The sequence below is a fragment of the Chelonia mydas genome, chromosome 14 (assembly GCF_015237465.2).
Source record: "Chelonia mydas isolate rCheMyd1 chromosome 14, rCheMyd1.pri.v2, whole genome shotgun sequence".
Taxonomy (NCBI): Eukaryota; Metazoa; Chordata; order Testudines; family Cheloniidae; genus Chelonia; species Chelonia mydas.
The window spans coordinates 27326296-27354175 of NC_051254.2; the positions used below are offsets into that span (position 1 = coordinate 27326296).

Sequence of the window (27880 nt, forward strand, 5' to 3'; positions counted from 1 at the left end):
TTGTGCGGCGCAAGACGATATACACTGGGTTTACACTCGGGGTAGGGGGGCATGCCTTAGGAAGTGGGAGGTGCCTTAGCTATGCCTTCCCATGCAGAGCTGATCACAGAGTCTGTATGAACTCCAGCTGGGTGTGTCCCTACCTGTATGTGTGCTGGTAAAGTGCAGACTGAAGCCTGGGAGAGGGCTTGGCAGGCTGGTCACAGCAGTGCAGTGTATAGGAAGTCCAGGCTGGTGGGTCAGGTGAGCTCAGTGGTATCCCAGTTCCAGATGGCACCCTGGGAGGAACCTGTCACAACCTCCTCCTCATCTACTGCAGTGTCCTGTGTGGGGATGAGAGAGACTGTCTCTTCCCCACTCACCCCACACTGCATCCCTCTTGTAACTAACCCCCTGTGCCCCATGTTCACCACCTGTGTATGGTTATGATATATAATGTACAAAGTATGCCTGGTGAGGGATCATTGGAAAACTCATGATCTGTTTAATATTACGCTGTTGAAATGCGTGTAACACCAGTGCATGTAGAATGGTGAGATTTTACTCTGTGTTTGTTACGAGGGTGACCATATTCCAGGTTCTCAAAAAGGACGCTGATGAGGAGGGTAGCTGCGGGAGGGTGAAGTTTTGGGTGCTGGAGAAGGTACTCACAAGGTGAGGGCAGTGTCAGTTGCTGTCTGTGTCAGGGTGCAGACACAATCCCAGGGTGCAGCGACAGCCATCCCTCAGCACCTACCTGCTGGGAGCCGGGGTATGGGCTGTTCCCCTCCCAGTTTGACACCATACCATCCATACCATTGATAACTACTTGGAGTACAGTCTTTCAGCCAGTCGTGCATCCACCTTACAGTAATTTCATCTAGACCAACGAATTCCTCCCTGCTGGTCAGAACTGAGTCTAACCCGGCTGCCCCCTGGGTACTTCCCCCACCATCGGAAAGCAGAAGTTGTCCCCGACGCGTTCCCAGAACTTATTGCATGTTGGGTGCTACTAGGGTGGCCAGGTGCCTGGTTTTCGACCAGAAAGTCCAGTCTAAACGGGGAGCTGACAGTGTCTGGTCAGATCTAGTGACCGGACACCCAAAGTCCAGTTACTGGGAGAGCCTTGGGGGGAAAGGCAGGGCAGGGGCGGAGCCTATGGGGAAGGGGCGGGGAAGGGTGGGACCTCGGGGGAAAGAGGTGGGGCAGGGGAAGTTCCAGCACTGCTGCTGGTGTGCCTGGTTTTTAAAAATTACCAAGTTGGCCACCTAGGTAGCTAGCTGAGAGGCTGTGAAAAATATGAACAAACATACAAATATCACTTTTCACAGCAGAAAACTTACTAGCTAGCAATAAATAACGATTCTGATGTGTATATGGGTAAGGGGACTGTTGGCCTCAAGATCCGGAGACTGACAATGGGCAGGGGCCAATGCTCCGGGTCAGCCTGGTGGACAGGGCGGGCAGGCCAAGGAGGAAGTCAGGAAGCCGGGGTCGCATCCTCTCTGTGAGCTGTAGGGGGCAGAGCAGGGCGGGAGGTGCTAAGGAGAGAGCAGAGCTGGGCTGGGAACAGAGCAGCACCAGCCCGAGCCAGAGAGGCGCAGCCCAGGGAGCTGAGCTGGAGGCAGAGGGAAGCTGGGGCTGGAGCAGTCCGGAGCCGGGTGCCGTGAGCAGCTGGGGAGAGCGAGGGGAGACCCTGGGCAGAGGAACCAGTGCAGGGAGACATCTCCAGCCAAGAGGGCTTGCAGGCTGGACTGGGAGGGGGGATCATAACACCAATGGGGGTGCGATGCTAGGAAGAAAGGTCCTGAGAGCATCAGGGCGTGAGGCCACCACCAGAGCACGTGTCCGACCCGCAGCATCCCTGCAGCACAGCCAGGGCCTGGGCAGGAGGCCTGGGAGTGGGGCGTGTGAGGAACAGACTGTGAATTTTCCTTACATTTCAGAAATGCCTGTTTGTGGTTCATCCCACAGAGCGGGGTGATGGTTTTTCCTTTAACCTTTCCCATTTTTCCCCTTAATTTGTTTTAATTCATTGCTATTTAATATATTGTATTTGTGCTAAACTCTATGCAATGGTCAGGGAAGCATCCAGAGTGGGGAGAGCACCCTGGAGTGGGGATGCCCTAGCCCCTGTCCTGAGTGATCACAAGAAAATTGGGGATCGAGCCCCTCACAAATCCTGGGCCCAGCCTTGTCCGGGTTTCAGGGACTAGAGTGGAAGGGGAGTCCTGGGGGGCAGGCAGGCCTCTGGGTGAAGGGAGTGGGAGCAAGGACTCAGATCCTTCTGCTATTTGATTGGTATAAGCCAGGAAAGTTCTCCACCATATCGGGACCATTCCTCTGCTTACCTCTGTGCATATTTATTGGTTTTTCCACAAGTTAATGAAGTATTATAGGGAAAAGTGTCAGAGCGGCCACCAGCGGGAGCTGCTGGCAACACTCTGAGGCCACCAAAAATTTGGTCATGAGAACCCCTGGGCTAGATGATCCTGATGGGTCCTTCTGACTGTAAAGTCTATGAGTCAACAGAAGCCGGACGCAGAGAGGCGAAGTGCAGAGCGTGGGATATCGCTAGGACCCAGGAGCAGCTGGGGGGGCGGCTCTGGGGGGAGGATCGCGGGGCTCAGGCCCGGCCGCAGGAAGTGACTCGCAGCCGCTGCGGGGACTCTGGCTCCCGGCGAGGTCCCCGACTCCGGCGGCTGGTGCTGGGAGCCCGGAGCCCGGGCTGCAGCCGGGAGAGGGGAATCTCCAGCCGGGCCCTGCCCGCTGCTCCCCGGGAGCCTCTCCCAGGGCAGAGCCCCCAGCCCGGCCAGGGCCCCTTCCCGGCCCGGCCCCTGCCCCTGCCCCGTGGGGCCCCGCTCGGAGGGAAGGTAAGAGAGACCCGCCCCCCCCCCCCCGTCACCCCCGGGCTGCAGGGGCGGGTTTGGCCCCGGGCTGCTCCCCGCGGAGCTGGCTGCGATTCCCTGCCCCAGCCCGGGAAAGCTGCCGCCAGCCCCCGGTGTGTGCGGGGCGGGGGGAGCCAGCCCGGGCCGCGCTGGGGGTGGGGCTGGGACTGGGACAGACACACGGGAGGGTGCTGAAGAGGGCCCGGGGGAGGGGGTGTGTGAGGGTAAGGGGGCATTTAGGGGGCAGGATGGGATGGGATGTGGGCGGGGGTGCGCTGAAGGGGGATGGGGCGATGCAGGAGAATGAGGGGAGACTTATGGGACGGATGGGAACAGGGCTGCAATGGAAGGAAACTCTGAGTGGGAGGCACAGCGAAGGAAAAGGGGGGATGTGGGGTGGGGGGGCTCGGGGGAGACTTTGAGAGCAAGAGCAGACTGGGGAAGGGGGAGAAACCGGGTAGGGGTCGGGGAGAATGAGAGGAAGAGATACAAAGGCAGCTCCCCCACCCCATGGGGCAGGAGAGGGAGAGGGGCTGCCCCACACCGCAGCCAGAGGGGAAATCTATTACTGCAACTAGTCCATGATGCTTTGGGGGTAAGTGGAGGCTTCTGCCTTAGGGCTCAGAAGCTACGAGGCAAATATCCAGCCCCCCGCACCCACATGCCCTGCTCCCAGTGTATTATTTTCAGACACACTCATGATTTTGGGATCTGTCTCCTGAGGGTTCGGGGCTGCCCAGGGCCCTGGTCTGATTTCCGGGCAGGATTCAGATCTCAGCCACACAGGTGTGAGACCAGAGTCACTGCTGGCTCTGGCAGGGGGTGAGTGCGGATGGGCCCATGGGATCAGCCTCTGCCTGCCTGTCCCTGGGGGCTGCTGGGGCAGGACAGGGACGCTCAGTCATTAGCTGCTGCCACCAGAAGGCTCCGGTTATTGCTCAGGGAGAGGAGGAGGCTGGTGCGTGTGTCTCTCTGCTCCTGATGTCAGAGCCCTTAAATTGAGCTGCCTGGGTCAGACACTGCTGCCTCCTCTGCCTGAGAGCCCAGACTGTGAAACTGCTGCTCCACAGCTGGGTCTGTGCCAGGAACAGACCTTCATTAACCCCCCTCTCTGGGCCCAGGCCGGGTGGGGACTTTTGCTGGACCTGGAACTAGCCCCCTGGGGCAACCCCAGGCTCTTCTGACACCAGCTCCTGAGCCAGAGACCTTCAGGTGATGGGGACAGGGCTGGGGCCGGGCAGGACAGTGACTCTGCACAAAGGGCCCCTTTCAGGGACCTTCTGGTGAGTTTGTACCGAAGAGGGAGGGGCTCCCCATGGGTCTGGGGGTTCCAGAGCTGCTGTCCTCAGAGACACCGCGAGACTGACTCTCCTAGGAACAAGGGGACGACCTGGACGCGCTGCCCTCATCAGGGGATCATCGGGGGAATCTCTCACATGGTTCCTTTGATTCTGCTCTTTTCTAGTATTTCTCTGAGACTCTGGCCCTGGGGGCATTTAAAAGTGTCTCAGGGGTTCAGTGCTGGTGGGAGGGGCCGGGTCTGTGTTGTAATAAAGTGACTGAGGGCTTTCCCAGCGTGGCAAAGCCCAGAGCATCTGTCTGCAGGGAGGGAGCCTGGGGGGAATTGGGGCGTGACATGGACTCAAGCCCCTTCTGAAACCTCCCCCATTGTCTGTCTCTCCCCAACAGGCTGAGGAATCACGTCCACTTTTCACTCCAGATCATCCCTTCTTCCAGGGGACAGGGAAGGGAAATGGCTGTGATGGAGCCAGCTCAGGTAGGGGATTTTCAGGGAGCTGCAGGGGGGTTTGCTGTGGAGGGGGAGGGGTAGGAAACCCCCATGGGGAGTCAGGGAGGGGACAGGGTGTGATAATCCTCCTGGGACACATTCAACTTGGAGCCTGATTTTCTGAACAGGCCCATTGGTGAGGACGGGAACATCCCCCCATTTCTGAACCAGGAAACACCCCCCTGGGCAGGGCTGGGAAAACTGACCAGACTCCCAGTGCTGGAGCCTGACCCAACTGGCCAGAGGCTGCTGTGAAATATATGAAGGGAAGCTGTCGGGATTCCTCTCCCTGCCCCAGGCTCAGAGCTCTGCTTCCCGTATCAGCCTGTGGCTGGCACGCGGGTGGGAAATGAGAAGACCCTGCCCTGCTCCGTGTGCTGGGGAGACAAGGAGCTCTCACCTCTGCATCCCCTGAAGCCTCCTGGCTGCTCTGAGCAGAGTGGGGGTGGGATTCTGCTCCTCTGGGCCTCCTCTCCCATCACTAGTGGGATTGTCGCTGGGGTAGCAGGCGCTGAATGGGGGAGACTTGCTGTTTCAGATGCCGGTGACCTTCGAGGAGGTGGCTGTGTATTTCACCCAGGGGCAGGGGGCTCTGCTGGACCCCGCTCAGAGAGCCCTCTACAGGGACGTCATGCAGGAGAACTATGAGACGGTGACCTCGCTGGGTAAGGGATTCCTGTGCCTCAGCTAATGGAAGCCATGCAGTCTGCGTGTCTGAATCTGGTCAGGTTCTTCCCTGGTCAGTTAGATTGGAGGAGGAGGATCGCGTAGTCCACAGCTCCAGGGTGAGATCTCTATACCCCATTCAAGGAAACAGGGGATTCAGACACCTAATGGACATGCTAATTCATCCCTGTTTTACCAGCTGTCAAGGGGTCAGAAGTAGGGTATTGCCCTCTCTGTATTATTTCTCCTTCACACACCGTTCTCCTTGCTCCATCTGTGGGGAGGGTTCTAGGTTCTGTAGGCTTGGAAATAGACAGGAGTTGAACACCTGAGCTGTGTGTGAAAGCAAGTCCCTGAGAGTACACCTATCCTGAGACGCCTAGTGAGGGTGTAACAACACCCCCACCCCAGGATATCTGCTTCTCCCAAGAAGTCTGAGTTACCACAATCCCATGTCGGGTCAGTTTAAACTCAGGGAATGTTCCTTGCAATGTTCCCTCTAATTTTTTCCATCCGTGTGCAGAATAAATTTTGTTATGTGCGGATGTGCGCCACCAGTAGAATCAAAAAACCTAGATATAATATATATTTTTCAAAAGTTACAATTGGGATAATTACTCCAGCCAGGACAGGTTAGATATTTTAGAACTAACAACTCAACGAATTAAATTTAAATGTAAGAGAGAAATAAAAATTATGAAATGCATAGACCAGTCAGAACACTAAAATAACACGCTTTGAAAGAATAAATTTACAGATAATATATGTGCATTGCAGGAAATCTGAAGTAATAAACAACAATAACACAAGTATGTATTGGGAGGTGAGTGTAAAAGACTGTGTTTGTGTGTGGAGAGACACACGGACTTGGTGTGCATGTGTGGAGGCACAGTGTGTGTGTGTGTTTGTGGAGACACTGTGCATGTTTGTAGGGACACACCGACTGTGTGTGTGTGTGTGTGTGGAAACACACAGACTGTGTGTGTGTAGACAGTGTGTGTGTGTGCGCATGTAGAGAGACACAGACTCTGTGTGTGTGTGTGCGCACGCGCACGTGGGTGCAGACACACACCCTGTGTGCGCACGTGGAGACACACCGACTCTGTGTGCGCGTGCGTGGAGCCACATAGACCCTGTGTGTGTAGAGACACTCTGTCTGTGTGTGTGTGTGTAGACACTCTGTGTGTGGGGGGGGACACAGACTCTTTGTGTGTGGAGACACTCTGTGTGGGGGGGGGGACACAGACTCTTTGTGTGTGGAGACACTCTGTGTGTGTTTGTATGTGTGTATATGTAGAGATACAGATTCTGTGTGTGTGTGTGTGTGTGTGTGTGTGTGGAGAGGCACAGACTCTGAGTGTGTGTGTGTAGACAGGCAGAGATTGTGTTTGCTGGGTGCTGGGGAAGCAGACTCTGTGTGGGGGGTTCAGACCTCAGACCCTGTCCTGCTCACAGGGCTGAGCGAGGCTGTTCCGTCTCCTGTGCTGGGGTACAAGGATGGGGGGAAGGGGTACCCTGACATCAGCACCCCCCGGCCCCCACTCTGCACAGCCAGCAGGAGGGTCCCAGGAGCCACAAGGGCTCCAAGGCAGAGGGCTGCATTGTGGGGTGGCGGGGGAGGGAGGGCACCTCAATCCCCGCTGCCTGCTGGATGCGAGTGGCTCTGGAGCCTAATCAACTGTGGCACTTCAGTCACTCCTGGGTGGCCGCTCCAGCACGCAGCTTACAGGGAACACAGGTTCCTTGTGTCAGATACTCTACCAAGACTCCAAGCACCCTGACGTTGCCTGATTTCACCCCCTGCGCAGGATTCCCCATTCCCAAACCTGACCTGATCACCCGGCTGGAACAAGGGGAAGAGCCGTGGGACCCGGATCTCCAGACCGCCAAGGAAAGGGAGAGCCCGAGAGGCACCCGGACAGGTGAGCAGTCAGGGAAACTGACAGAGAAACTGTCTGGAGAGTGAAGGAAAAAGCTGGGACTCCCAAAATGTGCTGTGAGCGAGAGCCCTCAGTTCTGCCCCATCTCACCCAGGTCAGGGCTTCAGTCAGCATGCAATGTTCCCTCTAATTTTTTCAATCCATGTGCGGAATACATTTTATGTGCACCGAGATATGTGCCTATGTGCACCACCAGTAGAAACAAAAAACCTAGATATGATATATATTTTTTAAAAGTTACCATAGGGATAATTATTCCAGCCAGGACAGGTTAGGCATTTTAGAACTCACTACTCAAAGAATTAAATTTAAGTGTAAAAGAAATAAAAATTATGAAACGCATGGACAGTCAAAACACTAAAATAACACACTTTGAAAGAATAAAATTACAGAGAATATATGTGATTGCAAGAAGTACCAAGAAGTAACATCAACAATAATACAAGTAGGTGTTGAGAGGAGAGTGTCACACAGAGACTGTGTGTGTGTGTGTGTGTGTGTGTGTGACACAGAGACAGTGTGTGTGCTGGCTGCTGGGGAAAGCAGTTCGCTGTCTGTTTAAGACACTCACTGTACGCTCTCTTGAGCCCTGTTGTCTACCTTCCCCAGCTCTGTGGAGATGTGGTACACGGGTAGGGGAGAGTGAGTGTGTGTGTGAGAGGGAGAGAGAGAGACAGACAGACAGACAGAGTGAGGTGGCTGCTGGGGAAATCTCAGAAACAGTGCATTGTCTCTTTAAGAAAGGCACCACCATTCAGACCTTTTCAGCTCCGAGTCCTCCTGAGCCAGGCTGTCCCCCCTGCCCTGCTCTGCGGAGACGGGGTACCGGGGCAGGTGGACACCCTGACATCAGCACCCTCCCACCCCCGCTCTGCACAGCCAGCAGGAGGACCCTGGGAGCATCTGCAGGATGGAGCAACCTGTGGGGAGGAGCACCTGAACACATGCTGTGCCCGCAGCTTACAGGGAACACAGGCAGGTGTCCTATCATCAAGGCAAATATCAGTCAGAGCTTCCCACCCACCCTGTTAGCTGTCGGGAATTTCCTCCCTGACTTTGCTTCCCTGGGAGTGTTTGGATTCTGCCTCCACATCCCACCCCATGTCTCCATCTCCCCAACAGTCACTGTGTTGTGTTTTCCCTCTTTGCTATTCCTCTTTCTGTCCTTTCTCCCCGGCACAAGCAGTGACTCCTTTCTGGATTCTCTCTCTCCCAGCAGGTGATAGGACAGTGAGTGAGAACAAGGAGGAGAATCCGCATCAGGAAGGGCCTGAGCAAGTGGAACGACAGGAGATGTTTTTGAGAAGAGCCGAAGGGAATTTTTCCCAGTGCTTGGAGCAGAGAAATGCCTGGGAAGATGGAGACAGATCAGAGATGCAGCTGGGAAACTATCCTGGGAAGAAACTGGATGAATCCATTCAACATGGCGGAGGATGTAAGGATCCCAAGGAAACCACAGACCAGCAGACAAGTCACAATAAAGAGAAACCCTACAATTGTCTTGACTGTGGGGAAAGTTTTAGCAAAAGTTCATCCCTTATTCAACATGGGCGAATCCACAAGGGAGAGAGACCCTATAAATGCATCGAGTGTGGGAAAGGTTTTATTGAAAGTTCATCCCTTACTAAACATGAAAGAATCCACAGAGGAGAAAGACCATATAAATGCCCTGAGTGTGGGAAAAGTTTCAGTGTGAAATCAACCTTTAATACACATCAGAAAACCCACACGGGAGAGAAACCCCATAAATGCTTGGACTGTGGGAAAACTTTTGGTCAGAACTCATACCTTATTGAACATAGGAGAATCCACACGGGGGAGAGACCGTATAAATGCCTTTACTGTGGGAAAACTTTTAGTCAGCGCTCACACCTTATTAAGCATCAGAGAATCCATACAGGTGACAAACCTTATAAATGCCTCAATTGTGGGCAAAGTTTTGTTGACAGAACAAAACTTAATAATCATCAGAGAATCCACACAGGAGAGAAACCCCATAAATGCTTGGACTGTGGGAAAAGCTTCATTCAGAAGTCACAACTCATTATACACCAGAGAGTGCACACAGGAGACAGACCGTATAAATGCCTTGAGTGTGGGAAAAGTTTTAGTCAGAGCTCAAAGCTTATTACACATCAGCGAACCCACACAGGAGAAAGACCTTATAAATGCCTTGAGTGTGGAAAAAGTTTTATGGAAAGTTCATCCCTTATTCGACATGGGCGAATCCATACAGGAGAAAGAGCCTATAAATGCCTTGAGTGTGAGAAAAATTTTACGGAAAATCGATCCCTCATTAAACATAGGAGAATACACACGGGAGAAAGACCCTATAAATGCCTTGAATGTGGGAAAGGTTTTATTGAAAGTTCATCCCTTACTAAACATGGAAGAATCCACACGGGAGAAAGACCCTATAAATGTCTTGAGTGTGGGAAAAGTTTCAGTGTGAAATCAGCCCTTAATATACATCAGAAAACCCACACAGGAGAGAAACCCCATAAATGCTTGGACTGTGGGAAAACTTTTAGTCAGATCTCCTACCTTATTAAACATGGGAGAACCCACACGGTAGAGAGACCATATAAATGCCTGGACTGTGGGAAAACCTTCAGTCAGCGTTCATACCTTATTAAACATGGGAGAATCCACACAGGAGAAAGACCCTATAAATGCCTTGACTGTGAGAAAGTTTTCAATGAGCGATCAGCCCTTATTAGACATGAGAGAACTCACATGGAAGAGAAACCCCATAAATGCTTGGACTGTGGGAAAAGTTTTATTCAGACCTCACAACTTATTATACACCAGAGAGTGCACACAGGAGAGAGACCCTTTAAATGCTGTGAGTGTGGGGAAAGTTTTATTCAGAACTCAAAGCTTATTACACATCAGCAAATCCACACAGGAGAGAGACCTTACAAATGCCTTGAGTGTGGGAAAGGTTTTAGTCAGAGTTCAACGCTGATTACACATCAGAGAACCCACACAGGAGAGAGACCCTATGGATGCCTTGAGTGTGGGAAAGGTTTTATCGCAAGTTCAGCCCTTACTAAACATAGGAGAACTCACACAGGAGAAAGACCCTATAAATGCCTTGAGTGTGGGAAAAGTTTCAGTGTGAAATCAGCCCTTAATATCCATCAGAAAACCCACACAGGAGAGAAACCCCATACATGCTTGGACTGTGGGAAAAGTTTTAGTCAGCGTTCACACCTTAGTAAACATGGGAAAATCCACACGGGAGAGAGACCTTCGAAACACCTTGATTGTGCAGAAAGCTTCAATAAGAGTTCAGAGCTTACCAAACATGAGAGCATCCACAAGAGTGAGAGACCCTAGAAACAGCTTGACTGCAGGAAAAGATTCAATTTGACTTCACACATCAGTGATCCACACAACAGCGAGACCTCGAATGTGGGGGAAGCTTCATTTGGTGCTCCCGGAGTATCAGGCATTCACAAATCTCCATAGGGTAGAAACCTCTGAGATGTCCTCATTGTGGAAAAGATGCCAAGAGGAACTAACTCCATACTGTACGTCAGAGACTCCTCTGCACAACATAGAAACAGTGCCTTGATAAAGTGTGACCATAGTGAAAAATCCATTCCCTTGTTCCCACACACATCAGGGCCATTTGGCTCCCAATTATCCAGCTGCCCATTGCAGGAATGAGGATAAAGCAGTAGCCGAGCATTTGCTGGTCAGTGACCCTCTGGCTCTGCCTGGTCTAAGCAAACCCCAGGCAGAGGAGGAGAAGCCCCCATCAGCCCCTCCTGAAGTCCTGGCAGCGGAGCTGATGAGCCATAGGTGGGGGAATGGAGAGAAAGAAACTCCTCCAGCTGCTCCCTCTGCCTGGCTGAAGTCTCCCCACCCCCCCCCCCCCACCCCCCCACCTTCCCAGCCGGGATCCCTCTGCCATGGAGATGAGGAGAAGGACACTTGTGCCAGGCCCCACCTTCACTCTAGACCCTGTCCCCATCCCCCATCTTCCACCAGTCCCTGGGCTGGGCTCCCCACTTAACTGGAGCTACAGGGGGGAACTGCAGGGGGAGTGTCCCTTGGGGCTGGTACTCCTCCCCTCCCCTCATCCTCCAGGGTGCTGGGCTCTGGGGAATCAACCATTAAGGAACCAGGCCAATGGGTAATGGGGAGGACACTGGGTGTTGAATGGTTGGGGCTGGGGGAGCTGGGAAGCAGGGAGAGCTGGGTGCTGGGGCTATCGAGTGTTTGGGGATCATGGGATAAGAGGAGAGGGAGAGCACGAGGCAGAGACATGCTGCCTCTCATCACTCACCCCCTCTGCCCCTTCTCCCTGCCCCCTCTGCATTCAGACAGCACCACTGAGGGGGGTGATTCCCACAGGGCCTTTTGTGGGAGGCCTGGAGATCCCACTTCTGCCTCTGCTGCATCAGCCTCTGAGCATGTCTATGGTAGGAAACATGGTCAGGATTAGCCAGCGCATCTCTGTGACCCTGCACCAGTTTTTCTACTGTAAACTCTCCCTGAGCATCTTATGTGCAAGGCTGAGATTTGTCATGGATATTTTTAGTAAAGGTTGTGGACAGGTCACGGGCAATAAAGAAAAATTCATGGAAGCCTGTGACCTGTCTGTGACTTTTACTGATAATCTCCGTGACAAAATGGGGAAGGAGAAGGCTCCAGCACCTATTGCTGCTGGGGCTCTGGGTCCCCTGGTGGCTGGGCAGCTGTGGGGGCTCTGACTGCTGCTCTGGGGGCTCCCCACCCCCTGTGGTTCAGAGCTCTGGGGGCCCCTTGACGCCCATGGCAGCTGGGAGATGCCGGGCCCCATCGCCCGTGGCAACTCAGAGCGCTGGGGGCCACCTGTGGGGTACTCTCTCGGCCTGCAGCAGCTCAGAGCTCCAGGGGGTAGCTCTTGGCTGCCACAGGTGGTGAGGGGACCCCGCAGCTCCAAGTTGCCATGGGCTGAAGTCACAGAGGTCTCTGGAAGTCACAGATTCTGTGACCTATGTAATAAAATCATACCCTTACTTATCTGTTCTGACCCCCTCCCATTCACAGAGTGATCATTAGTTCCTTAGTTTCCCTTTGAGGCCTGATTGTCTCATTCCCAGATAATCTCACATTACTCCAGGCCGTGCATTTCATGTTTGTACATTTTCTCCCTTATGCACCAGATGCTAAAAAATGGAGAGCAGGGACAGTAAAATGTGGTGTTTTAGCTTCTGTGCTATTTCGGGGCGATAGGGTGAGTCTGAGGGATTCCCTCCTTCCCCCATCACTGTCGCACTCCACTCTCGACACAGCAGCCTCTGCCTCAGCAGTGCAGAGTTTTATCCTGTCCCCATTCTACCCCTCTACCTCCTAAGGTGTCACTTACCACTGTGTCCCTGGCTCTCCACGCTTAGGAATCACAGTTTTGATGTCTATGATCCTAAGTCAGACCTTGGAGGGCTGGAGAAGAAAGTGTCACAGACCTGGCGTGGGCAGGGAACTCCCAATGAACCTTAAAGCACAGTTTGACCTTTCAGATCTTATAGCCCTGTAAAATTTCCATCTATTGGTAAAATTGCTTCCTGGCTTTTGCTAGGCTAGTTCAGATGATTTGTAGATGAGAATTTTTTTTGTCTTTCTTTCTCTTTCTTTTATTATATTCACACTAAAACTTTTGCAACTAATACAATCAAATAATGAGGCAAGAAATGAAGCCGGTTTAGTCGCTTCAGAAGAAAATGGGTAAATTTATTTTCTTGATTTTGAGTCTTAAACGATTCTCTGAGATTTCACTTTGTGAACATGACAGTGTTTTATAGCCCACCCTGGATTGTGGGTGAAGGCCATTTGGTCACATACTTTGATATTAGTTTAGTTTGACAGAATGTAGGTCAGATTCATTGATGACTTCACAAGACAAATGATCGTTTGCCAGAATCATCCTTTTTTAGATTTTATTTTAATCTTTATCTAACCCTTTGTCATGAGATTTTTTTGTGTGGTTTGAACAATGACAGTGATCAGTATCTCTCAGCACAAAGTCTGATGGTGCAGATACGTTCACAGTGAGCCCGAAATGGGGAATGAAGTTACTGCCTGATCCCTGCAGAGAGGTGAGGTACTGTCCGGAGGAGGAGAAAGGGTGGGGCTCAGAGCTGGGAACTGCTGGGTTTGCTCCTCAGAGCCAGACGGCTGAGGCTGAGAACTGTGAACTCGCTGCATTAGAGCCAGAGAGCAACTAGACTTGGCCAGTGAGTTTCTTGTGAAGCTGCCCCTGAAATCTAAAGAACCATGAACGACACCCCAAAAAAGAATGATGCGGGAGGGGCAGCATCTCCCTATTGCTGAGATGCCAAGGTTGGGCGCAGGCAAGAAGGGAGCCGGGGATGTCAACAGACCTGGGCAACCTTGAAGCCAGGCCGACCCCCATCACTGAGGCCAGAGGGAGATGAGGAACCTGACAGCCCAGCTGATCACCCCCTCCCCAGTGTCCTGTGTTGAGATGACAGAGACTCTCTTTGCCCCACTCACCCCACACTGCATCCCTCTTATGACTAACCCCCTGTGTCCCATGTTCACCGCTTGTGTACGGTTCTGATATATTGTGTACAACATATGCCTGGTGAGGGATCACTGGAAAACTTGTTTAATCAATGCTGTTCTCAAGCTGGGGCTTCCTTTGACTGGCAACATTGATTCCCTCCCTCCCCCAGCTGAGCAGGAGTCCCACCCCCGCCTGTGGCGGCTAGGGAGCCCGCAGGGACTGGGGAGCCGCGGGGGATTCCCCCCAGATGTAGTGGCTTCCTGCTGGGTGTGGCAAGGGAGCACCCATCGGCCGCTGCCGGAGCTTCTTCCGTGCAGAAGCCGCAGCGCTGCGTTCCTGCCCAGGTTAGGAAGCGGGCGATGGGCAGTTTTCTGCTGACTCCTTTTCAGGATCAGAGGAGGGAGCCTAGCAGCGATTCAAGGCAGTGAGCCCAGCGGTTTGAACATCTCCCTGTCCCTTTAAGCACGTTTCAAGGGTAAGAAGAAGGCAACGACACCCGCATTGCAGCCTATGGTTCGGGCAAAGAGCCGCATCTCAGCTACACTGTGAGTTCAGCGGGCACATCTGGCATCTGGGCTGTCCTGTCCCTGCAGCGAGCGCTTTGTTAAAGCGCCGTCTGCTGCTGGGAAACCACCACCTCTTGGGCTGAGAGCGCAGTAGGGCGGGTGGGATGTAGTCCCCTAGCTGGCTACGCTCCTGAAGGGGTAGGCCAGCTTACCCCACCTGAGAATCTGGCCTCCAACTGAAGCAGAGACCGGATTTGCACAGGGAGTTCCCACCCCTTAGGGGTGGGGACGGCATCAACCCAGTGTTCCCTCTAATGTGGAATGAATTTTGTTCTGTGCACCAATATGGAGGTGATGTGTGACACGTCAACTTCATATCGGTGCACATAACAAAATGCTTGTGGTAGGGGTGGGGCCGAGGGGTTTGGAGTGTGGGAGGGGGCTCAGGGCTAGGGCAGAGGGTTGGGGTTCAGGGGTTTGAGGGCTCTGGCTTGGGGTGCAGGCTCTGGGGTGGGCCAGGGATGAGAGGTTTGGGGTGCAGGAGGGTGCTCAGGGGCTACGGCAGGGAGAGAGGACTCCCCCTAGTCCTCTCTCCCCACAGCAGCACCTGGGCTGTGGGGAGAGGCACCTCTCCCCGCCGCAGCAGCTCTGGGGCTAAGGCCACGGGATAGGCACCTCTTCCTTGTCCGTGGGCACCCCTCCCCTGGCTGTGGCAGATCCGGGGCTGGGTTGGGGCTGGGGGAGGGGCGCCTCGGCCGCAGCAGGTTCGGGCCATGGCTGAATTTGTGCCGCCCAACCCCTGGCCGCAGCAGGTCTGGAGCTGGGTTGAGGCCGGGGGAGAGGCACCCCTCCCCCAGCCGCGGCAGGTCACGGCTTGGCGGGTTCCTTGAGCACCTGCATGGCCATGCAGCTTACAAGGAACTTAGCCAACCACTGAGCTATAGGAGACTCTTGTATGGGTTTCTCTCAGTCTCTCTTGTAAAAGCCATTCCACTTCATTTAAATAATTAAATGTTAATTGGGTCAGAAACCAAGTGCGAATCATTGTATAGTGCAGAATACCCAATGCTCTGGTGCTTAGGGTGTTTTAAAGATGGGGAAACTGAGGAAAGCAACTTGTTCTCCATACACATTAACACAGCAGCGGACCCTGGACTCAAGCCCAGATCTCACTCCACAAACACAGTTCTCTCTGCTAGATAATTCTGGAGACCGCATGCTGTCCATCACTGCTGAGAGGAGATTTACACACTGGGCAGAAAGGGTCAAATTTTCTTCCTATTTACAGCGGTGTAAATCTGAAGTAAATCCATATCAGAAGTTAGCCTCCTTGTTCTTGTGCTGGTGTAGCTGAGAGCAGAATGCAGCCCATAAAACATAGAGGGAGAGCCCTTGTACTATAGAGATAAACACTCTGAGGATTTGGATTGGCTGTAACTCCTAGCTAATGGATGGAGAGGAAAACATACATTGCAGATGGGTTGCTAAAGGAACAGAGAAATCCCAGCTGGACTTAGCCAGCAATCGCCCGAGGGTAGCTATCACATTGCCCTCTTGGTGTTTGACAGCACCAAACACACTGTCACAAAAATCATACTAAGACCATAAGAACAGCCAGACTGGGTCAGAGCAAAGTATCCAGCCCAGTATCCTGTCTTCCAACAGTGGCCAGTGCCAAGTGCCCCAGAGGCAATGAATAGAACAGGTAATCATCAAGTGATCCATCCCCTGTCGCTCATTCCCAGCTTCTGGCAAACACAGGCTAGGGACACCATCCCTGCCCATCCTGGATAATAGCCACTGATGGACCTGTCCTCCATGAACTTATCTAGTTCTTTTTTGAATCCTGTTATAGTCTTGGCCTGCACAACATCCTCTGGCAAGGAGTTCCACAGGCTGACTGTGCGTTGTGTGAAAAAATACTTCCTTTCTCCACACCAGTCATGATTTTATAGACCTCTATCGTATCCCCCCTTTCCATCTCTTATCCAATCAGTTGCCAATCCATGAGAGGACCTTCCCTCTTATCCCATGACAGCTTACTTTGCTTAAGAGCCTTTGGTGAGGGACTATTTTTTTAATGACAGGTTTCAGAGTAACAGCCGTGTTAGTCTGTATTCACAAAAAGAAAAGGAGGACTTGTGGCACCTTAGAGACTAACCAATTTATTTGAGCATAAGCTTTCGTGAGCTACAGCTCACTTCATCGGATGCATGAAGTGAGCTGTAGCTCACGAAAGCTTATGCTCAAATAAATTGGTTAGTCTCTAAGGTGCCACAAGTCCTCCTTTTCTTCTTTATTTTTTTAATAAATTAAAAGGACTGAAACTGCAGTTCCCGTGGGTGACAGGAGAGGGAGTCCGAAACAGGCAATCTAGCACAGCAGAAAAGGCCATTTGGTGAGCTGCTCTGATGCCCTGTGCAGAAGTTTGGCACCTATGGAAATTGAGCAGGAATTTATTGAAGCATCAGAAACACACTTGAAGAGTATCTGTTTTATGGCATGTGTGTAAAATATTTCCCTGAATTAAGGCTCCATTGGCAGATCAGTCCGTCATTGCAGACAGAGAAGAGCTGCTGTAGGCAGGCGTGGGGCTGTGCAGTGCTGTGATGCGGGTCCTAGGCTGGACAAGCCAGGATCTCAAAGCCACCCATACCCTATTTTGGCACCCACGGCAGATGGCTCACCCCATTTGTGATAACTTTGATCCTCGTGGCACCTCCCTGTCCTGGGGTTTCACCCTGTGCTACTGTCTGGCCGGGCATCTCCCCTTTTCTGAACCTCACCTCCTGCACCCTGTCCCTGATTTTGCCCATCTGCCCCCTTTTCCCCCTGTTTCAGCCTCCTCTGGACACGCTTTGGCCCCTGCAAAAATTCTGCCCATCCCTCTGATTTCCCCGCTTTGATTGCAGAACATAAGACCGGCCAGACTGGGTCAAACCAAAGCTCCATCTAGCCCAGTATCCTGACAGTGACCAATGCCAGGTGCTCCAGAGAGAATGAACAGAACAGGTGATCATCCAGTGATCCATCCCTGATTCTTCTGTCACCCCAGGGCTGGCCTTGGGGCTGGGGCGGGGCCCAGGGAAGCTCGCCAAAGGGGGCACCGTACACAGGGTTTGCCTGATTCCCACCTGACCTGCCGAGAGCCAGCTGGGCTGTCAGAGGGGGCAGGCAGGCAGGCGAAGCAGCAGCGTATGGGGGAAGAGGGACCTGAGCTGCAGGGGGCAGTTTGAGGAAAAGTCAAGCCAGGTGACTCCTCCAGAGCAGGGGTGCCCCTCCTCCAGCCTGCTCCACGTGTGCGGCCCTTGCTGTTCCTGTCCCCCCTCTCCCCAGTTTCTCCCTGGAGCCGCCCCTGGCAACTCCTGACTTGGAGCATCCTCCTGTCTGCTGTGGGGGTGGGAGGGGGGGTTTTGATGTCAGGGTGCCCCCCCCCCCCATGTACCTGGTTTTATTAAGCTGGCAGCTGCTTGTGTCTGAACAGGCCTTCAGGCTCCTGACCCTGAGTGCTTTCTTAACGAGACAGCGCACTCACGCACTCACACACTCCCCTCAACACAACACACAGTCACATATGGGCTGTGCTGGGAGGCATCAGGAGCTGCTGCTCTCCTGCCCTCTCCTTATGCAGCCCACGTGGGGAAGGTGACCTGCATCCAGGGAGTCCCGACCTCGCTCCCCCACCTCACAGCCCCCTAGGGGTGCCCGGGGCAGAGGAGCATCAGTCCTGTGGGGGAGTGAGCAGCAATGCCAGCTGCTCCATCCCTGCATCCAGGTCAGTTTCTCCATGTGGGTGCAGGAGGGGGGTGCAGGGGTTGGGGTGCAGCAGGGGTCAGGGTGAAGGGGACACAGTGCAGGGGTTAGGGTGAAGAGGGCAGAGTACAGGGATTAGGGGTGCAGGAGGGTGGTACAGGGGTAGGAGGGAAGGGGGGTGCATGGATTGGGGTGAAGAGGGCACAATGCAGGGGTTAGGGGGGCTGGAGGGAGGTACAGGACTAGGAGGGAAGGGGGTGTAGGGATTAGGGGCACAGGAGGGGAATGCAGGGATTAGGGACAAAGGGGGCACAGTGTAAGGGTTAGGGGTGAAGGGAGGATGGGGAGCCCATGGGGGCCAGGGGCAATGGGGGCCACGCCATGCCCACAGGGGCCAGGGGCACCAAAATGCAAATTCGCCCAGGGTGCCATTTTCCCTAGGCCAGCCCTGGTCACCCATTCCCAGTTTCTGGCAAACAGAGGCTAGGGACACTATCCCTGTCCATCCTGACTAATAGCCATTGATGGACCTGTCCTCCATGAACTTACCTAGGTTTTTTTTTGGAACCCTGTTATCCTCTTGGCCTTCACAGCATCCTCTGGCAAGGAGTTCCACAGGCTGACTGTGCGTTGTGTGAAGAAATCCTTCCTTTTGTTTGTTTTAAACCTGCTGCCTGTTAATTTCATTTGGTGACCCCTAGTTCTTGTGTTATGAGGAGTAACTTTAACACTTCCGTAGTCACTGTCTCCACACCCCTCATGACTTTATGGATCTCTATCATTTCCCTTTTCCAAGCTGAAAAGTCGGGGTGTTATTCATCTCCCCTCACACGGATGCTGTGCAGGGAGCTGGCTGGGATGCAAGTGGGGGCGGCGGCTTCAGTGGAGGTTACGGGGCGTGTCCGGGTCCCTGCAGCCTGCCCAGGAAACAGCAAAGTTGTAAATACTGATGGGGGGAGGAAATTCCCTGAAACCACGTGACGGCAGCTCAGCTGTTTTCTCCTCCCCTCTCAGCCTCCAGACCGGCAAGTGGCAGCCAGCCCAGCCCCTGCCTCTTCCACCAGCACAGGGCCTGGCAAGGGGGAGAGAGGGGTGAAGAGCCCCAGGAGCTGCCGAAGGAGCAGAGGTGAGGCTGGAAGTGGAACTGGTGTGGGGGATCGGTGGAGGGGGAGATGGGGTGGTGGTGGGGACTGGGGGGGGCGAGCAGTGGTGCAAGTAACAGTATTTTCTTCCCCTCCCCTCCCAGTCTGCTCCCCATGCCTGGAAGGGGGGGGGGGGGGGGGGCAGGAGCAGAGCAGCAGCTCCCCGGCCAGCTGTCCTTCCGCAATGCTCTGTACCAAATGGTGCTGGGTTATTTGTGGCGGGGAGGGGAAAGGACTGTCTTTACTGAGAGAAGTTGTACACAACCCAAAAGGCGTAAAGAGGCCGGCCTAGTTTATTGGGCTGTCCTAGTTTATTGGGGCGGTTGAAATAAAAGACAAGTGGACTTGCGAGGTACTAAAATTCTGAAGCAGTTTGTAGCTTCTGTCCCAGTGCATTGGCCTCGCTATTAATACCGTAATTTCCCCAGCCCTGAAACTACCTTTGGTTGGATTCGTTTGTGTTTTCAGCCAGCCCATTGGTTTGTGGGTGGTGTGGGCTGGTGAAGCTATGCTGTGTTCCCAATTTTTTGCAGATCTCTAGATTCTACTGAAAGAAAAAATATTATGCCATAAACTTTCCTTTGGATGGGTTTGGTGGGTAAAAAGAGACCAAAGAATAAAATGTTGTTTTCATTCAACCCGGATGGGGTGACCCGCCATAATCCTTGCCAAAGCGGAGTGGGCGTTCATTGAAACTTGTCAGCAAAAATGTCCATAAAGAAAAACTCACCAGGGCAATGAAGCCCTTGTTCACTGTCAGCTCTCTGTGACCTGAAAGTGTGGTTGAGGACATAGTCAAAAACAACCCGAGAAAAAAGTATTTGCCTTATTATTGAATTCTGGCCCACGAGATGTCAGTATATGCTGTGGACATCCAAGTCGCTGTATAATTTTGTACATTTTTTTTTTTTTTTGACACCTCAGATGCCAGCTTATTTCGAAGTGGAAATGCTTCCACCCATCTAAGTCTGTGGCTGTCAGTGTATACCTGTATCCCTCCTTTGTTGCCAGGAATGGCCCTATTAAATCCATTCCCACCAATTCAAAGGGCCGACTGACCTGTATGCAAGGGGACCGGTTGGAGTCATACTTTGAATTTCTCTTATTTTATATCTTCAATAAGCCCAGGAAAAGTATGAGGGTAGACTAAGATTCATTCAGGTGTTTAGGCTCCAGCTTTGGTGGAACTGGCCATACTCCACCCTAAAGGCTCAGGAACAAAGAGGCGCATAAGAACAAAATATCACGTACAGTAACTCCTCACTTAACATTGTCCTGGTTAACGTTGTTTCGTTGCTGATCAATTAGGGAACATGCTTATTTAAAGTTGCGCAATGCTCCCCTGTAACATGGTTTGGCAGCTGCCTGCTTTGTCTACTGCTTGCAGGATTCTCTAGAAGAGCATGGGGATTAGAACCGGGGGGGGGGGGGGTGGCAGCTCCCCTAAATTCCCTGTAAGGTATGTGGCTCGGCATCTGCCTAGTAGCAGTTCAGGTGGCCCTCCCCCCCACTGCCATGCTGCTCCTGACCTTTCCCTCTGCTTTGGAGCTGCTCTCCAGAGCTTGCTGTGGGAGGGGTGCTGATATCGGGATGTCTCCCTGCTCCCCCCTCCGTACCCCATCTCCATAAAGTGGAGGAAGGGACAGTCACAGGGCTCTGGGACAGAAGGCGGGGGGGAGGAGCTTGCAGGAAGCTGTTGCTTCCTGTCTGAACTGGCTGATTTGCTTAAAAGAGCAACATACTTGAAGTGCGGTCAGTGTATTTAAAGGGCAATGCACATCTCTCTCTCTCTCTCTCTCACTCATGCACGCACCCCCCAGCACTTTGGAAAGTCAGCACCTGTGCAGCCATGCATGTGCTGTCACGAGGAGGGAGTAGTGCGCTCCAGCTGGATCGCGTGGGCTCATCATCATGTTCAGTTTTTGCAGGGACGTGTTTGCAGCTACTGCCCTGCATCTATTGTGTTTCCTCCCTCCTGCCTCAGTCCATGCTGGCTTGTAGAGTGTGAGGCTACATTAACAGTGTATTAACCCTGGAAGGCTCAGCTGAGTGCTAGTTCCTCATTTAGCGGAAAGGCATTTCCTGGGAAATATCCCACCCTCTTACTCCACCACCTCAACCAAGCTTCACAATCATTCATTGCTGTGTACAATATTAAACGGTTTGTTTAAATTTGTTTAAAACTTATACTGTATATATATATATAATGTCTTTTGTCTGGTGAAAAAAATTTCCTTGGAACCTAACCCCCCCATCTACATTAATTCTTATGGGGAAATTGGATTCGCTTAACATCATTTCACATAAAGTCACATTTTTCAGGAACATAACTACAATGTTATGTGAAAAGTTACTGTATTTATTAACATTTCTTGACTTCAGGGTGTATAACTCAAGTTTTTAGAATTCTTGTGGTTGTCAAGGTATCCTGGGGTTGGAGATGTGTGTTCATTATGTTCTGAAGGCCAAAACTATGAATGGGTTCAACAAAGAATTAGATCAGTCCCTCAGGATAGGTGCATCAGCTATTAGCCAAGATAATCAGCGATGCAGCTCCATGCTCTGCATGTCCCTAAACCGTCCTCTGACTGCCAGATGCTGGGAGTGGACAATGGGATGGGTCACTCGGTGATTGCCTGTTCTGTTCGTTCCCTTAGAAGCACCTGGCACTGGCAGCTGTCAGAAGACAGGACACTGGGCTAGACGGACTATTTGTCTGACCCACTACGGCAGTTCTAATGTTCAGCAAAAATTACAGTAGATTTTTATCTTGGAGAAAGATGTTACAGGAGAGAGTATACTGCCTTTATTGAATATTTGAGAATCAAGTTGTACACACAAGCAATGGCATGCAGAAAAACACTAAGAGCTGGATTGAGAGGCAAAAGAGTGGAAGTCAGATAATCCAACAGAATAAACATCTGCTCTAAAAATAAGAAGAAAAAATTAGAATTAAAAATTCAGGGAATCCCAGCAGCAGATAAGACAACTTGGGAAACTGCTGTGAGATTCTATGCAATCAGATACAGTGATAAGGGATTCTTTGTTTCTGAGGGGATATATGTAAAATGTTTCACTGAATTAAGTCTCAGGGATTATCTACACTGGCAAGTTAAAGCGCTCTAACTTGCTGGCTCAGGGTGTGAAAAATCACCCTCCCCCGAGTGCAGCAAGTCCAAGCGCTTTAAAGTGCTAGTGTGGACAGGCTCGGCTCCCAGTGCTCAGAGCTAACCCCCTCGTCGAGGTGGATTACCAGGAGCACTGGCACCCGCGGCAGCGCTTTGCACTTTCTAGTGTAGACGTAGCCTCAGTGGGTTAGATCAGACCAAGAGGCGCTGCACTGACGAGGCATTGGGATGCCTGTGCCTTTAAGAACCCAGCCCTGGGAAGCCCATGCTGAGAGGTGCTGTCTGTGGGAGGGGAAACAAAAAAGCTCCTTCCCCCCCCCCCCCCCCCCATTTTTACAAACACTGGTGTCTCAGTCCCACTGGGGTAACTGTTACCCCCTGTGCCCCTGCCTATGCCGGGTTTTGTCCTCTGACACCCTCTGGCAGCGCCTCACCCCTCGGCTTAACTCCTGCTCCACCCCCGCAGTCCTGATTTTGCCCTTTGGCCCCTCTCCTAATCCTGCCTCCAGCTGCTTGACCTCCCCCGACCAGTCAATTTTCACCCCCCTGATCAGACCCTGACCACTCCCCTCATCCGTTTTGCCCCTTTTTAGCCCCTGTAAAAAGCAGTCAGCAGAATTTTACGGCTAATAAGGGCAGGGTGAAGGGCAGTGGCTTCAGCAGATGTTACTGAGCATGCTCAGTTTGAGTGATCATACGAAAAAGGCCCTTTGATCAAATAAAAAAACCTCTGCCCTCACCCCCCCAAACAACCTATTTTTGTAAGCACTGGTGTCTCAATCCCACTGGGGTAATGCTACCCCCTGTGCCTCTGCCTGTGCTGGGTTTTGCCCTCTGTCACCCTCTGCCAGCGACTCACCCCTGGGCTTAACTCCTCCCACCCCATCCCTAATTTTGCCCTTTAGCCCCTATCTTAATCCTGCCTCCAGCTGCTTGACCTCCCCCGACCAGTCAATTTCCGCCCCCTGCTCAGACCCTGGCCACCCCCCTGCTTTGATTTGCCCCCTTTGCCCCTTTTTAACCCCTGTCAAAAGCAGTCCGCAGTATTTTACCGCTCATAAGGGCAGGGTGAAGGGCAGTGGCTTCAGCAGATGAACTGAGCATGCTCAGTACACTGTAAGTAGCACATTCCTACCCAGAGCAATTTACTACCTACACCTGCAGCTTCTTCGGCTGCTGTACCGCTCCCAGGCCTGCCCTCTTCTCCTGAGGGGCAGCTCTGTGGAGGGGCTGGGGGCGGTTTGGTGTCTTTCCGATGTGCTACGGGTTATAAATGGCTGGTACAGCCTGACACGACTGGCCTACTTCCACTGCTGTGGGCGGTTGAATCAAGGTGTCAGATCTGGGGGCAGAACTGCTTGGGGGGAGGATTGATTTGAGGGTTGGGGCCAGGTTATTTGGGGCTGGGCAGAGGAGGGAGTGGGAGCTTGTGTGCTGGGACAGAAATTCTCTTGCTTGGTAAAGGTGGGTGAGTGGGGGGCAGCTAATTCTCACACACACACACACACACACCCCCCCCGGGGGTGGCAGGGGGAGTTCAGACATCGACAACCCCAAAACCCAACATCATCTTCTTTTATTAATCTCATGATTTGGGAGGCTTACTGCGTGATTCTTGGGAGGCGCGGGGCCGACTCATTAGTTTTGAGCAGTCTGGGTTACCAATACTGCACCTTTTATAGAAGCCTCCACTCCTCTATTCCCACCAGCTCAGCATTTCAGGGAGGGAAACACCCACCTGCTCACAGCAGCAGACTGAGCATGTTCTTGAGCTTAGGAAAGTATAGGGTTACCATACATCCGTATTTTCCCGGACATGTCAGGCTTTTTGGTTCTTAAATTGCCGTCTGGGAGGAATTTTTAAATATCTAAAAACATCCGGGATTTTGTCATTATTATTTTTCCCCAAAGAAGAGTTGATCATTCAAGAAAGAGAGTGAATGTTGATCCTTTGAGAGAGTGCCCACTTTTTCCCCTTAGCTCCCAGCGCTTGCGCCGGGAAACAGCTGTTTCGCACGGCTGGGAAGGAGGGGGGAGGAAGGGGAACGCGGTGTGCCTAGGGGAGGAGGTGGGGCCAGGGCCGGGATTTGGGGAAGCAGTCCAATGGGGCAGGGAGGGGGCAGAGTTGGGGCGGGGACTTTGGGGAAGGGGTTGGAATGGGGGCCGGGAAAGGGTGGAGTTGGGGCGGGGCCGGGGGCGGGGGGGGGGCACAAGCAAATCCCACTCCTCCCCCCCGGGACAGTCTCCACTCATTGATGTATTTTGCTTTCCAGAACCAAATCTCTGTACAACTTTTCATGAGTGATGTACCCGAGAATTTGGATTCTAATATCTAAACTGTATTGTTAAATCTATTCACCTAAATTTGGGTTATTGCTGATTATGCTCTCTGTGTATCATATGACTTTAAAAACTTTATATTTGTGGATAATCTAAGCACTATACCCAGATGTACAGACCCTCTTTTCCCAACCTATGTATTATATAATTTTTTTTTAAATTCAACACCTGCTGCTGGCAGAAATCTGCAAATGAAACATAGGTGTGTTGGGGAAATGTAATTGGAGTAGAGCAGAAAATTCAGAAGGTGTGCATGCTATTTTAGAAAAGAAAAGAAACGACAGAAGTGTCTGCTGACAGTTCTGTATATGTAGATGGGCTATTCTATATGCATCGCACGCACATGACATTCATTCTCCTCCGAAGAGGAAAACTCTCCAGCCTAAAAAGAGTTCTTTCCCCTCATTGTTCTGAAAAGGGGGTTCCAAAGAGGATGGCTCTAGACTGTTCTCAATGGTGGTAGATGACAGAACGAGGAGTAATGGTCTCAAGTTGCAATGGGGGAGGTTTAGATTGGATATTAGGAAAAACTTTTTCACTAAGAGGGTGGTGAAACACTGGAATGCGTTACCTAGGGAGGTGATAGAATCTCCTTCCTTAGAGGTTTTTAAGGTCAGGCTTGACAAAGCCCTGGCTGGGATGATTTAACTGGGAATTGGTCCTGCTTCGAGCAGGGGGTTGGACTAGATGACCTTCTGGGGTCCCTTCCAACCCTGATATTCTATGATTCTATGATTGTTGCCGTACTGGGGATCTGATTCAGTGTATTGTTTTCCAGAGACAACCCTGCATTGTACCTGGTGATCAGTAGCCTTTATTTCAGAGATCCACAACTGGGGGCATGTCCCCCTAGTGGGGTATGGAGGAAAGTCTGGGTGCAGGGAGCATGGCGTGGCCTAGGCCAGCCCCTATGGGGGGCAGGGAGGGAGCATCACCCAGCCCCCCTCTGCTCCCAGCTCTGCTCCGGTCCCGCCCTTAGCCACGTCTCCGGCTCCTGGCCCCGTCCCTAACCTTGGCACGGCCCCGCCCCCAGCCTCAGCCCCTGGCTGCAGCCCCACTCCTGGGCGCGGACAGGGGCAAGGGAGGGGCGTGACCGTCAAAAGTTTGGGGACTGCTGCTTTATTTGGAGGAAAGCTGATGTTAGACGTGGGATGTAGTTCATATGAACAGTAATAGTTCCAACCTGTGTTGTCTTATGCCAAGAGCACTCTGTAGTTGACTATCCTCATGTTACTTTATAATTTCTCCTTTCAGTTACAGGTTAACTCTGTCTGAGAACAGATACAGGCTCGGCTTTGATCTTTAGACCTGGAAGTAATAAAAATATTCCATAAATGCCAGATGAGCAACAAGATGATTTTTTTTTTCATGGGTTTGCTAAGGGAAGTTTCGTTTTGGGAGCGAGGTGAAAATTTTGAAGGGATTTGAAGGGAAATTCCAGGGATACCTGGAAAAGAGCCTGGTGGATAATCAGCTGAACATGAGCTCCCTGGAAAATAAGCCTGCTGCCGCCATGGCAACTTACCTTTCGGTAGGACTAGGTGTGCGTCTTTAAGGACTGAGTGACTGTACTGTTCCTGTTACTTCTCCGCATTTATTTTCTGAGTGGATCGAAGCATCAAGAGAGAGACACTTCTGTTCAGTGGAAATCAAACCAAACCTTTCAATTAAATCCACGAGGAGAAGCGGATCAAAATAATTAATTATGCAGGCTCATAAATGGAAAGACTTGCTTGCAATGGGAGAGAAGAGATGAAGGCTTAAGAGAAGCTGTAAGAACTGATGAGATCATGAAAACACTGGGAAACTTCTGCCCGGGATCCATCAGATAGGTGAGCTTTGGTTACTTCTTAATTGTTGTTGTTGTTATTTATTTGTATTGTGGTAGCATCGGGGAATCCCAGTCATGGTCAGGACCCATAGTGCTAGGTGCAGTACCAACACCGGACAAAAAGATTCCTTATTCTGTGGGGTTCAGAACCCCTGTTCTCCCTCTGGGGTGTCTGGACCCTGATTGTCACAATACCATCTATTTTTCTTTCTCTTTTTCAATCCCCCCTTTTTCTCTCCTACACCCCAAAAGAAAACCTCAGTAGAAGTAGTTTGCATAAAGACAGATGTTCAAGCAGAGTTGAAGTTCTCAGGGGAATAAGCAAAAGTGTCGGTTTATTTATCATTATTGTGGACTAAGGTTTTCAGGGAGCTGAGGTATGGAAATTTCAGTTCTAGGGGTTTTCTTTTTCCCTGGTTGGATTGTGTTGGTAATTGTCTGCCTAGCATTGGGATAGCTATTTTAAAAAGATATTTTATATTTTGCCATTAAACACAAATAAACTTAAATACACACATCCCAGGGATTGTCCCTCATACATGTCTCTTGCTGTGAAGGCGAATCCGTTAGAAATGGCTGCCCCTCGCCAGGCTATTGGAGAGACATGACCACTGGATTCTAATGGTTCCACATTAGAAATTGATGCTTTCTCCTCTTTCCCAGTTCTATTGGGGAGTCTGGGGCCCCTTTCCCTTTAGAGGAGCTGGTACCTCCCAAGGCTGGGCAGCTTCTACAGTAGACAATTTAGGTGGGAAGTGTGACGGAGTTACAGGCCCGATGCTCTGGAACTGCTCTGTATGAAGCCAGCCAGGACTCTGGGTAGCGTGACTCCCCTCAGGGCACGCTGTCCAGGGCAAGGAGCCTCTTGGGCTATGGCCTTCCTGGGTCTGACCTCCGAGCATTCAGCATCCCTGTTCACACCGTACACTTCCCCTTGGCGGGTTCACCTGGACGGGCCCCTGGGGAAGCCAGAGGGCCCTGCACACCAACCCCGCAGTCAGCAGTGACTCTCAGCCAGCCGGTAAAACAGAAGGTTTATTAGTCGACAGGAACACAGCATAGAACAGATCTTGCTAGCACAGAAATCAGTGACTTTCAGCAAAGTCCATCTTGGGGGGGACTACTGAGCTGTTGGGGACGCCCCCCCACCTTCGAGTCCCAAACAGCAGACTACCCAGCTTCCAGCCACGTGACCTCCCATACGCCTGTTGCTCCTTCTCCTGGTCTTTGTCTTGCTTCCTGGGCAAAGTATCACCTGGTCGCATCCCCTTCCTGGTTCTCAGGTTATGAAGGGCACCATCCATCGCTAATGTGCAGGCAGCTGGAGCAGCCTCACCTGCCCCTGCGGGCCTCAGCAAAAGTCACACATCCGTATTCTCACCACCTAGGCAGTGGTGT

At 52.0% G+C, this 27880-nt stretch overlaps 2 protein-coding genes and 1 long non-coding RNA gene across 15 annotated transcripts in view; all 3 read left to right on the top strand.

Moving 5' to 3' along the window:
* LOC114021967 (zinc finger protein OZF-like) overlaps positions 1-10738 on the top strand; it is a 65682-nt gene extending 54944 nt beyond the window's left edge. For 3 of the 7 annotated variants that reach the window (XM_043528675.1, XM_043528676.1, XM_037914774.2), the window contains exon 5: positions 8977-10738. In XM_043528675.1, the coding sequence (XP_043384610.1) occupies positions 8977-10604 (1628 nt within the window). In that variant the 3' untranslated portion in view covers positions 10605-10738. Of the gene's footprint in view, positions 1-6130; positions 6146-7130; positions 7245-8478 lie in introns of those variants that run through there. The other 4 variants (XM_043528678.1, XM_043528677.1, XM_043528680.1 and 1 more) reach the window with 3 other exon arrangements.
* On the top strand, positions 2815-5244 carry LOC119567761. Its single transcript, XR_005227763.2, has 3 exons — positions 2815-2852; positions 4557-4644; positions 5195-5244. It is a non-coding gene; the product is annotated as an uncharacterized LOC119567761 (long non-coding RNA).
* Positions 10739-11904: 1166 nt separating the features above from the next.
* LOC102936537 (butyrophilin subfamily 1 member A1) overlaps positions 11905-27880 on the top strand; it is a 35957-nt gene continuing 19981 nt past the window's right edge. Inside the window, exons 1-5 of one of the 7 annotated variants that reach the window (XM_043528807.1) lie at positions 13312-13351; positions 14172-14327; positions 17201-17300; positions 19056-19167; positions 25906-26483. The gene's annotated coding sequence lies outside the window, so the exon portion shown is untranslated. Of the gene's footprint in view, positions 14328-17200; positions 17301-19037; positions 19168-20570; positions 20643-25905; positions 26484-27880 lie in introns of those variants that run through there. The other 6 variants (XM_043528811.1, XM_043528808.1, XM_043528809.1 and 3 more) reach the window with 6 other exon arrangements.